The following is a 12,875-nucleotide window of genomic DNA, read 5'->3' on the forward strand; positions in this document are numbered from 1 at the left end:
AAACATTTGCACTAATACCAGGAGGTAAATTTTCTAGAGCTGTAAGCTCAAAGTGTTTAGGTTATGCATGATCAATATTATACATTCTGTTCTGTTTTGTCAACATGTGTGTGTGAGGAGAGAGAGAGAGAAACAGTAAATCAACTGCTTTCTGGGGATTCCATTTGTAAAACAGCTCAACTCCCTCTCCCTTTCTCTCTCTCTCCCCACAGCAAATAGTCTCCGCCCCTCCCAGTGGAGTTATAAATAGAGCTCTACTCACCCTGCATGCCGGTCATCAGACAGATTTAAGAGCTTAAGCATAAATATGGCAGCAATCTTTAAAAAGTGAGAGTTGTGTCTGTTTGCCTACATTGGCATCTAATCAAACCATCCCTTGATATTGACTTGTAAGGGCATGTTTAGTGTTGTAAGCAGGGAATTAAACCCACTAATAGGGCAGGAGTTGTTAAATATGCATTCTTTAGATTGTGTTCATAGCTATTAGCTTGCAATACGGGCTCAGTCCTGCTCCTGCCCTTCAGTTCACTGGGAGTTTTGCCATCGATGGATCAAGCACTAAATAAAGACGACATGACAAACCACTTTCATCTTTTTAGATTGCTTTATTAAAAACAAAAACAAAATAATCTCAGAGATAATGGAGTCTCAGTTCCACTAACACCCCTGTACACTCCTCGGGCAATTTACCCTGCTCGGGCAATATACAGAGGCTTTCATGTAAATGAGATTCAGGTCCAAACTGCAGTCATGCAGGACTAGGGGTTTGGTTCCCATTGACTGCAATGAACATTGCATATGTGTAAGGATTGCAGGATTGAGCTCTGGGTTTTCATGGCAACTGAAGATGAATGAAATTCGGCCAAAACATTTTTTGGCTGAAAAATGAAGATTCTGTGACACCAAAACATTTTGCGAATTCATGTCAATTTCCCCAATTTTTTTGTGTAAAAAACACCCAAAATTCCAAAAAGTTGATGAGTTTTGTTTCAACCGTTTTGAAATGAAACAGGTTGATTTTTCTATTCAAAATGACTTTTCATTTTGAGATTGCCTTCAATTTTTTATATTTAAACCATTGAAAAGATGCTTAAAATCAGAATGGAATGTTTTGTTCAACCTAAAATGGTTTTTTGGTTGTTTCATTTTTTTAAACCTTTTTAATCTGAAGAATTAATTGGAAGTTATTACCCTTCCTAGGGCACACTGACTGGTCACAATAAATCATTTTACTGTAGGAAAAGGGTTAAATCAAACCACAAAGCCCATAGAGCCTTAGATTTACAGCAGTCTAAAAGGGTTTGTAGGTTCATTTCTTAAACAGTTGAATTATAACTGCTTCTGGATATTGATCTGTAAAGTACACTGAACCGTTAATGCTGCAAAGAATTAAGGAATGAGTAGCAGTGGGGAGATGGTGTTGGTTACAGTTTTTATATACACTTCAAAGTCACTTCCAAAAATGAGGACAAGATAATAGTTGAGGATCCCAGCAACAGACATAAGGAACAGGAATGATATGATGCGTTTTCCAAATATGTAACCAGGAGTGCTGGAGGGAAAGAGAGAGAAAAGTAATATACCGAGATTTGTCACCTTGCTTGAAAAGTGCTCAACCTCTATAACTGTCATTCAAACCACTTAAAATAGACCTCAGAAGCTCAGATCCATGGGCCAAATTCCTCATTGACTTGCACCCTTTCAACCCCTTTAATTGCAGCAGAGATGCACAGGTGTAAATCAAGTCAGGCCCCCCAGTGCTGAATTCATGCTTCTTCATAATAACGAGTGCTCCATTTAAGAGACACGTGTCTTAGCCATTAAATATGATCATGTCTGATCATATTTAAAACCTAATTCAATAATCTTGTATTTTAATGGTATGTAAAATTTATGGGGGTCAATTTTGTACACCTGGATATTACTCACATTAACCTAAATAGGAGCTGTGTAGACATCAACGGGAGAATGGACCCCTGTTCTTTCACTTTGCAAATGGAGAGAGAGAATCACACAGACATACATTGAATTATCACTGTGAGCAGGAGCCTTTCCTCCACCTGCCCTGCAAACACAGTCCACAACGTGTGTCAAGTCCAAACTCCCCTGTTCCCAGAGTTTTGTTTTATTAACAAAGAAAAGAATAGTAAGATGATAGAAAAATCAGCTCCCTTACTCCACTCCAGCATCTTGGGGCTCTGCCAAGCCCAAGTGCTGCTCTGTGTAATTCCTGTACTCCAATATGTACTTGAGCATCTGTTGTTTTTTTTTTTACTTTAAGTATGTGAGATAATCCAGTAAACAAACCTCTTCTTTCTTTAAACTACCAGTGGAATCACTCTGTCATGCAGGTGTGTAAAATTAATGGGAGATAGTGATGGGAAAGTGGACCCTGTACTTTGTTTTATTTATTCCTTTAGTTGTAAACTCTAGGCACTTATACACAATTGATCAAAAATGCAATAACCTACCTATCCAGCCTGGCTCCAGAATAGACGGACATGGCCTGAAGGTTAGCAAATCCAGGCTATTTTAGCACAAGGACAGGGGTATGTGTTCCAGAGGCAAGAACCCCACATGGAAAAATGTTTTGAAACAGCCCTTTTAAATCAGGGGCCCATTAGCTCTAGTAACTCTACCAAGTGCAACACAGGGAGAGAGAGGTGAATTCTCAGTTAGGCAGGTTCCAGTCTATTTAGGGTTTCATAGCTCAAAACACCACCTTCATCTCCAGGCCTGACTACAGAGCTCTAGGGTGCTCCTAGCGTGAAACATTGCTTAAGAAGCAGGCAAACATATTCGGTTCCATCTTAAATCATTCAAAATAGGCTTATCCCTGGTCTTGTCTGGGTTGAGCCTCAGCCATTTTGCCCTCATCTAAGCCCAGTCTCAATCAGACACTGGGTAAGACATTCAAGCACACCAGCTGGGGTAGGCAGAAATAGGGCTTGTCTTCACTGCAACGCTAACTCAAGTGGTAGCTCGAGTGTTGCTTCTAACTACTCCCATCCACACACACAAACCCTTAATTTGAGTGCAGCAATGTTTTTAATTTGAGTTGGCTGGCCTGCCAGGGGGTAGAGCGTAAAGCTGGAGTTAGCACAACTCATCTGCTGCTAACACAACTACTCTGCAGTGTGGATGCAGGCCGCTTGAGTGCTGCTAGCCCTCCAGTGCCTTCCCACAATTACCCCTGTGTGCCCAGAGAGGACAGACAAGTTCTCCCACAATACACTGTGAAAGAATTCATAGAGTGTCTCATCTTACTACAGCGCTAAGAACCATGGGATGGGCCCCCAGAAGTCTTAGTGTCATAAATGAGTGAATGTAGTGCCAGTGTGGACACAGCAACTCTAATGTTATTTCACAATGTGGCCGCTATCACTTGAGCTAAACTAACTTGAGAGGAGTAACTCAAGTGTAGATAACTCAAGTTAACTCTGCAGTGAAAACATACCCATATACATATTGAACAAGAAGGGTGACAAGATGCCCTACCCATGAAAATGTTAATCACCCAAAACACTTGTAAAGCACTCCAGGGAATTCTTACCTTTGTGTCCTCTCTCCCAGATAGCCAACAAAGTACTTTTGCCTCACAAACAAGTATATCAATCCAGCAAAGGCAGCAGCAGCTGAAAGGAAGATAAAGCAACACATATTACAAGCTACCACCCAAGTCTCCCATGTAGGCCTCATTATCCATAGAGGTCTGTATTGCTGTTCATGCTGGATGGGAAAACTGGGGAAAGTCTGTATTCTGAGAAGCAGGACGAGCGGTGGGACCCAGAAATTGAAGAAAATAAATTATGTGGAGAATTGCACGATATTTCCCGCCACCTTTGCAGAAGCCATTGTGGGCCAAATTCTGCCCTCAGTTATACCTTAAAGTCAATAGGAGTGCTCCAGCAGTACATGTGGACCAGTGCTGGGCGCACACGCAGGGCCATGCTCTGCTCTTCAGTGAGCGCTGCACTGCATGCGCCCAAGAGCACAATCTGGCATATGTTCTGGTTTCCCCAGAAGCCCTGAGTACAGGGCAGCAGGTCACTGCACTACCCCAGCAGCAGGCCAGGCACTGTACTGTGGTCCGAAATTCAGTTTTCAGCACAAAAAAGGTTTTCTTTGTGTTTTAATGCTGGCTTTTCCCAGGCCAGCAGGCCAAGCCCCTATGTGAGCCGAGCCAAGAGTCTTCTGTCACCCAGAAACAATGACTGGGGTTCAGCAAGGCACTCAAGTGTGTGCCAGACTTTAAGCATATGAATACTCCCACGGAATTTAACTGCTACTCACATGCTTAAAGTTAGAAATGAAGGCTAGTCTAGAAGGCAGCAATGAGCAATGCAGCTTTCGCAAACCCCACCCCTACACGCTGGGCACCATTTCCCGGCAGCAGTCTGACAGCACTAATCTCCTCTGGCAGTGTCCTTCCAATCTGTCACCAGTGGTGGATTATAGGAGGTTGAATGGATTGGCTACTCTGGGCCCTGTGCTCTGAAAGGGGTCTCCCAAAATAACCACGCTTCCATTAGGAACCCTCACTGCCTCGTCCACCCCACAGCTGGGAACTGTTGCCCCGGATTCCTGACCAATCTGAGCATGTTTAACCATGAGCCATCCCTGTCTGTAATGTAACTCACAGGAGAGTGAACAGCGAATACATTAGCAACTCGAGGCTGCAGGCCTTGCCTCTCTGCAATCTGGCAGAGTAACCTCAGTCTGTCCCTTGCTAAAGCGTGGGGAGGAGGGGTCAGGTCACGAGCCTTTTTAAGAGACAATATTAAACTGAACCTCAGAAGACACACAAATTATATATGTTTATATAGAGAGAGAGAGCTGAAGTACGTGTTACCTTGGCTACAAAGCAGCCCAGCACACCAAAGCACAACAAGAAACGTCGGGTATGCATCTCTGCAGTTTTGGCTAGGAAGGAATTAAAAAGGGGGAGTTAAAAACATACTGAGAACAGGAAAAATATCCTTCCGCCAGTTACCAGCTTACATATGGAGCATCTGGAGATTTACCTCCCTGTTACCTTGGGACAACGAGAGGTGGCATCCATCCATCACGTCAGAAATAGACAGCAGTGCAAAATGGATGGCTTGTGTGAAATCCATCTCCTGAACTGCCGCGGTTAATCATGTCTCATATATTAAATGCCTGATGCACTGTATCAGCTTGAGCAACTCTTGTAGCCCCGGTCCATATTAATCAAATTATTGACAATCAAACCTCAATAATAAGGCAAAAGAGAGGATGGGAATCACAGCAAAGACGAGGCTCTCGTAAAATCTGCCTGTGTTTTTTTTCTATAGCTTACTAAAAAGGAATTATTTACGCCACTTTGTTCATAAGGGAATGTCGCTGTAGAGGGAAATATTCCTTTATAGGGTCTGGGATACACACCCATGCAGGGGAGTATATTTATAAATTGTAAAGTACAGAGCACATTGCCAGTGCTTAACAAATAAATAATTATTTAATTTTCTTTTCTTTTTTGGGTGGTAGTGAAATTCCCCTTTTCAAAGACGATCACAAGTGACCGCAAGAACAAAGCAGGCTGGTCTAGTGGCTAGAGCACTGGTCAGGGACTTGAGAGACCAGAATTCTATTCCCAACTCTGCCACTGACCTCCTGTTGGTCAGTTCACCTCTCTGTACCTCTATCTTGCCTGTTTAGACTGTAGACTCTTTGTTAGGGTTACCATATCTCATAAATAAAAAAAGAGGACCCTCCACGGGCCATGGCCCCGCCCATTTCCCCACCCCTAGCCCCGCCCCAACTCCGCCCCTGTGTCAGTTACACACAGCCCCGGCGGCTGGAGGCTCCAGTCCCCGCGGCTCTATTTAAGAGCCGGGCTGCCCGAGCGCTACCGGCTTCGGGCAGCCCCGTGCCTCCAGACCCTGCGCCCCCAGCCGGGCACTTCCCCTCCCGGGCTCCAGCGGCGCAGGGTCTCCAGGCACGGGGCTGCCCGAAGCCGGTAGCTCTCGGGCAGCCCGGCTCTTAAACAGAGCCGCCATTTTCCCGGACATGTTCCGCTTTTTGGCAATTCCCCCCGGACGGGGGTTTGACTGCCGAAAAGCCGGACATGTCCGGGAAAAAGAGGACGTATGGTAACCCTACTCTTTGTGGCAGGGACTCTTTCTTACTATGTGCTTGTGCAATACCTACTACGATAGATTCCTGATCTTGCTTGGCGCCCCGAGGCACAATTATAAAATAAATAATAATGATAATAAAGTACAAGGGCCTGAGCTGACATCAGTGAGGCCTTTCCATTGACTTTAGTGGACTTTGGATTAGGTCACAAGCGAAGGCAAAGATTAAACTCAACAGCAAAGGTCTTGCTTTCTTCCCTGCCCCTCCTGTGTGGTTTGCATACTCACTTGGCAGTGAAGACACGCTCAAAGGCCGAAGATCCAGCCCGCTGGAAAGTCTTGCCGTTATAGTTCTTGCTTTCATGCTCCACTTTGGTTGCAAAAAAGGCTGTTAAAGAAAGGCAGGGTTTGTTTTGAGGGTTAAACTGGACACGTTGTGCGTGCTCAGTATAACGGGCTGTGTTCTTCACTCGATAGCCCTGTATCCCTCTTGGCACCAGAAGGGTGTGCTGGTGTAAACAGGAGCAGAATTTGGGCCAACACAGTCTCATCTAGGTTTAACCAAGCACTTTAGTTCACAAATGTGACATGTAGTCCCTTCTGAAGTGCCTACACATTTTTCTGGGGGCCTGGGGGGCCTCACTTCCGAGCCCAGTGCTCACAAAGGAAAAAGTTTATTTGCTATTTTGTCTCCACATCACACAGCTCCATATCCAAACTGGGGGAACATGCATCAAACCCTTCCCTGAGTTACCTTTCACATTCCTGACATGTTGTGTTAAGCCTAACTGTCACCCCTCATTGGAAGAGAAGTCAGATTTTACTGAGCTCTGAGAATCCATCCCCTCCCCGGTGATATGGAGGGTGTTTTGCCCTTTATCTCATTGGCTTCCATATGGGATTACTGGTCACAGCACCATCTCAAGGCTGGATTAACAACACAGCTGATTTGGGCTGGTTTTGCTAGGGCAGGCACCTGCAGATGAAATGGCCATAACTGATGGAGTGAAGATCAAAGCTTAGCTATATCACAGTGACCAATGTGTGGTAGATTCCCATTTCCATTCATTTGGGTGGAAACAGGGGTCTGGGTGGCAGCTACACTCATCTTTTACTTAGCCCTTAATTGGGAAACTTCCACTTAAAATCAGTGAGAGTTCCTCTGAGTAAGGGGTGAAGAAAAGCTGAGAAGGAACCTGAGGATTTGGCTCTTAGGTATCGGTGATCTGTGTTGTACATCTATGGTCCAGAGATCTCAAACACACACCCCTGAATTGTTTTGGGCTTGTGTTGGATCTCAAAGGACCTCTACCACGAACCCTTCCAAAAAAGTGGAACAGATTTTTCTTTTGCACGTCCTCACCTGTCCCACCCTTATAATTTTGCTAATTTATAAATGGACACAGATTTAAATTTACTACTAGACACTAGAGACACATCTAGCCTACCTTCCATGAGGATCAAAGACCCAACTGGTTTTTAAACGCTGACACTTGTATATCCTGGGAGGGCCATCCACTACCACACTTTGACCTGAGTCATAAGAGTAGTTCAGCAATGACAAATGGATGTAGTGTTATGCCAAAAAGGTGCTGCTGGCCTGCCATCAGGAGTCTTGTATGGAATCACAGACTTCTGAAAATAAATGGGTGTGCTAAAGCACTTCCCTTTGTGCCCAACAGTAGGTGCATCTGAAATCCTGGAGTAGTGCACAACAGCTGGACACAAAGCAGGGAGTTAGGTCCATGTGGCCAAGGGGATGGTGTGGTGCTAATGGGGGTTCCCAGGTCAAAATGAAGTGATGCTGGCTGGAAAGATGAAACACTTGGCCCAGACATTGTCTCCATTGAAGGCATGCAGCTCCTATTCATGAAAGTGGTGTGAAACCTCTGGGTCCTGGCCAACTCCTTGCTAAGTGTGGACGACCAGGTAGCATAAGTTGCCAAGAATACTTTCTTTCACCTCCCAGGTTGCTGGGATACTTCACCACTTCCTCGTGAACCTGGCCACAATGATCTGTGCATTTGTCATCTCCAGGCTGGATTTCTGTAACTCAGTGTACATGAAGTTGAATATGAAGACAATATATAGGCTCCAGCTGATGCCAAATGTGGCTGCCCCCCGCATGGCTCAGGCCACTGTAAGAACATCACGTCTGTACCCACATTTGTCCACTGGTTCCCAGTTAGCTTCCAATGACAGTTTAAGGCTGTGGTCCCAATTTTCCAAGCAATTAATGGATCAAGCCCCAGACACATCAAAGAATTAATTTCAGTCTTGAACCACTGTGACTGATGCACCCTTCTGGGACAGTGCAGATCTCAAAGCCCAGGATGAAGCATGGGAGAGCTGGGGACAAAGCTCTCTCTGTTGTGGGGATTCATCTATGAAACACTTACAGAGGTGATCAGATGAATCCAGACTCTGACCATCTTTAGGAAATACTGCAAAACCTCTCTCTTTGAGACAGCCTTTCCACCTCAAGTGACACTCACAATACAAATACCCTTAACAACCCATTAAACCCTCTCCCTCTCCTCCCCAAAAAGTCCCACCCCAGCCTACCCCAATTAAAATTCTGACCCCGTAAAGGCAGAAATGCCAGAGAGACTCCATTGAAGTCCACTCGGGACTTCATTATTGATATACATTTTACATGGAAGGTGTTCAGATGCTGTGGCGATGAGTGGCACTATAGATAGCTAGATACAGTTGCCATATGACCTTGTTAAGAAGCAGAGGCAGAGAGACTGCCTCTGCCTGGGCACAGCGCTGGCTGGAGTAGCTGGCTTGGGATTTCTGGAACAGCCTGTGTAATGGGTGTTTCTACTGCTGTTCAGTGAAACAGGACTTTGGGTATATTTCTGTGTGAAACTGATTTCTCATCCAAATGGAACCACCCAAACATGCCTAAGAACTTTGCTGAACTGGAACATTAACCTAACTTCCCCCATGTGTGTTGCTTGTTTTTTAATCTCATATTCCTATAAGCTATTTTTTACTCCATTTATCATCACTTTCATTATGGGGCTAACACCATAGATAAAAGACTTTGGGGGAGGAGGAAGGTATACAAGTCTGCCCTTGATTGGTGGCAGAGAGCCGCAACAGAACACAGAGATGGGACCATTGTGAGTTACACACAAGGGTCAAGTGCAGTGTGTTGCATGCCCTGAGTGTGTGCTAATAACATCTGAACATGTTCCAAGGAATCCCATTTTCCTTTGGGTGACCTCGTAGGTAAATATGGGGTAGTGCTGGTTCCGGGTATGAAATGCAAATTCAGCTCACTTTACCACTTTTATGATTATGCATTTACTTTTACACACACACACACATGGGTTACACACCTTGGTTCTTGCTATGTCTCCTTTGTGCCACTTCGTGGAGCAAAGAAGATATAGGGGAAGACTCACCTGTAGAGATCTAGTGCACATCCCCACACCATATTGCTGTACTAGGGTGTGCCAAGGTGTGACCATAGCACCCCTCAGGCAGTTCTAATTTGCACCAGGAGCCAAATTAAACCTTGCTGCCCCCAGAAGCAGGGGAGGGGAAAGATGGCTTTCAAACCACATTTCCCCTTCCCGCCCCCCAACTTGTCTTACCTGGATCCTGTGCCAAGCATAGTTCTTGCCAGACCCAAGGGTTTGGATCAATAATCTGATGGTCAGGTTTCAATGCTATATAAAATGTGCATGGAGTGGAACAAGAAAAGACGAGTTTCCTGGATAGATTAAGTAAAGGAATTGTATTGGAAATATAGGTCTTTGGACTATGTCTCCCCAAACTCCTCTAGTAAAATAACTGGAAACATACCTGGGCACATCTATTAATGGATATGCCTTGATTACCAGGGTCCAAATTCTGCCATGAAAGGTGAATGCACAACACTATTAATGATGGTTATTTACTTGCCAATGCTGTACAAAACAGAGTAAGGCACTGTCCCTGCTCCAAGATCATCATCTCAAAGCCTGTTCCTGCAAACGCGTAGTGCCTTCATCTGAAGGCAGAATTTGGGTATAAACCACAAACACATTGCTTTTGTGAGAGATAAGAGCTCTCTGTCACACTGCTCAGCTGCATTTTCACTCTGAATGCTGCAGATCTGCTTGTGCTGCACCCACCCCTGCTGCCAAACTAAGTAGCCCAAGAATGATCTACCCCTACATGAATTCAGTTCCTAAAACTGCACATAGTGCCTGATCCAAAGCCCATTGAGCACCAGGGTCATCTTCCTACTGATGTCAGAGGGCTTTGGATGAGGCCCATAATGAGGAGGTCAGGTATCCATGTCTCAGGTTGCCATCTCACAATTCTCCTGGAACTTGGGGCAACATAAATGAAATCATTTTTTAAAAAAAGTCACCCATCTGTGTGTCTCCTGGGTCAAGTCTTAGGGGATCGAATACGTATAAGAAATGAGTGACAAGTAAAAAGTTTGCAGAAGAAAAACATTTAGTTTGCCTAAGGAACCTTAAAAGAAACTGCGCTAAAGAGATAGCATAAGATAAGCTCTGAAATATCAAATTCCTCTGATGAAGGACGTTTATAACTTTCTCAGCCATGAAGGGGTTAAAACTAGCAAACTGAGAGACTGGAGAATGAGTTTCAGGAAAGTAGGATAACTAGTTAACCTGAAAAAGTAACCAGGCTAGAATCTTTGCTGGTATAATTCAGTACAGTACCCTTGATCATACTCATTTATACCCGCTGAGGATCTGATCCACGTTTCACATCAGTCGCTCAACTTCCCAACCTCTTCCACATCCAAAACCAGGTCTCTGCTCTTGGACCTATTTACAGAGGTGCAGATAGTGGCTGCTAATACTGACATATATTTAATAACCTTACTATAGTAAACCAAAGATCAGTATCATGTCACCGCTAATATAGCCAGCCACTAGTACAAAAAACTTGTATGCTAAATAGGAAAGGGGGTCAAAGAGGTTCTGAAACCAAGCTTCCTCTTATATGCACACACACATATATACACACAGAGCTGTAACAACAGGAGAAAAACGTATTAAAAATAGGTCAATTTACATTTCATATTCAATGCACAATAGATACTAAGAATTCTCTACCCTCTTTCTCAGCTTCCTGTTTCCCCCTAAAATAAATGGTTATCTTTTCTTACCATTTTGGAGAACACTGATAAGGCTGACTATTGCTAGGAGGACAATGCTCCCCAGCACTTCATGGTCCATTTTGGCAGCAGGCTTGTCAGAGTGGACTCTGTAGCCTTTTCAGCAGCGCAGCCCCAGAAAGCACAAGAAGAGGAAGTGACAATCTATCTTATCTTGCATCATGAAATCTTTCTGATGGCTTCACAGCACGACACCACAGCCCCTCTTATTTAGAAATATATCAGTCCATATCTCACAAGCTCTTTGGCTGCCTTTTCCTCCATGTGTGGATTAAATTTATCTACAGATATTGCCCATAGCAACCTAAGGCAATTTGTCCATGATCCATGAGGATAAATACTGTAGAGAGACATCTCCTCTTTCAAAAAGCAGGGTAGTCACGATACCTAAGGTCATCTGGTTGATTAGCTGTGACAATTCTAGGAAATCCAGTCAAAAGCAAATGGAGCTCTAGGCTGCAAGAAAGCAGCTGAGGTTGCCATGTCAGTGTCTGCCGGCATCCCAGTACTATAAGAGATATTAGGAGAAGAAGTGTATTATTGAACAGTCAGACCCAGTCATTACTTCATTTTCCCTTATATCCACCTGTACATATTGGGGCAGTTACCCTGCTCCTGAGAGAAACCCCAATCAGGCCACAGCTGGCCCTATAAAAGGGCTGTGAGCCAGCCACTCAGTTAGTCTCTTGTTAGGTGTGGAGAGAAAGACCTGTCTGCCTGGGAGAAAAGGGTACCTGAACTGGAGCAGTGCTGGGGAATATGGCATGGGAGATGGGGAGCTCCAGCCTGGTAAACCCCTGGGCTGCAGGCCTTATGCAAGGCCTAAAGGAAGGTACTGGAGTTAGGCAGAGGCAGCTGGTCCAAACTCCCTTTACCAGTGATGAGTGGTTTACAGACTACTGTCTTCTCCAGTGGGCTGGGGCTAGGTGATGACTGACAGTAGCCACTGAGGCAAGGTGGGGATAGGAGGGGCGACCTAGAGTGGGGGTACTCTAGGGGCAGAACCCTGAGGTAAAGGGCACTGGGGTCTGGGTGGGACATGGAGCCTGAGGCAGGTGAGCCACTGGCCTGCAGAAGGCACTCTGGGCTGAAGTTGAGCTAATTCCCAGGATCACCAGCAGGAGGTGCTGTGCCGGTGAGTCTCTCTTCGCTACACCACCTCACCATCCTTGAATACAAATCCAGCACTGGTGTTATGCATCTCATGACTCCAGGGACCTTAATGGGAATAACATATAGACCTCAGAGTCATAAAGCTAGAGCAGGGTGGATTTTTTTTCCATCCACATGCCCAACCAGAAAGGAGGAAGGTGTGGTAAGCACAGGTGTAAGAAAGGAACTACATATTCTCAGAAAGAGATTCTTGGCAACTAAAGTGTCAGAAGAAACAATCTGACTAATAGACACTTAAGCAGTTATGCAATAGTCAGATATTCTGTGTCGCTGTATAAAGCAGGGGAGGGCAAACTTTTTTGTTTGAGGGTCACATCTGGGTGGGGAAATTGTATGTATGCAGGGCCATGAATGTAGGGCTGGGGCAGGGAGTGTGGGGTGTAGATGGGGATGTGGTGTGCAGGAAGGGGCTCAGGGCAAGGGGTTGGGGTGTATGAGGGGGCTCAGGGCAG

The 12,875-nt window shown here is 45.0% G+C and overlaps 1 protein-coding gene across 1 annotated transcript; it reads right to left on the reverse strand.

Moving 5' to 3' along the window:
• Window positions 1-585: 585 nt before the first annotated feature.
• Window positions 586-11,421, reverse strand: ALOX5AP (arachidonate 5-lipoxygenase activating protein). The gene is made up of 5 exons (XM_054014108.1): window positions 11,242-11,421; window positions 6,387-6,486; window positions 4,853-4,923; window positions 3,554-3,635; window positions 586-1,552 (listed from the first exon to the last, which is right to left on the reverse strand). The coding sequence occupies exons 1-5, from the start codon at window positions 11,309-11,311 to the stop codon at window positions 1,390-1,392; spliced, it is 486 nt and encodes a 161-aa protein (XP_053870083.1). The 5' UTR covers window positions 11,312-11,421; the 3' UTR covers window positions 586-1,389.
• Between the last annotated feature and the right edge of the window lie 1,454 nt (window positions 11,422-12,875).

Source organism: Malaclemys terrapin, chromosome 1 (genome assembly GCF_027887155.1).
Source record: "Malaclemys terrapin pileata isolate rMalTer1 chromosome 1, rMalTer1.hap1, whole genome shotgun sequence".
NCBI classification, from domain to species: Eukaryota; Metazoa; Chordata; order Testudines; family Emydidae; genus Malaclemys; species Malaclemys terrapin.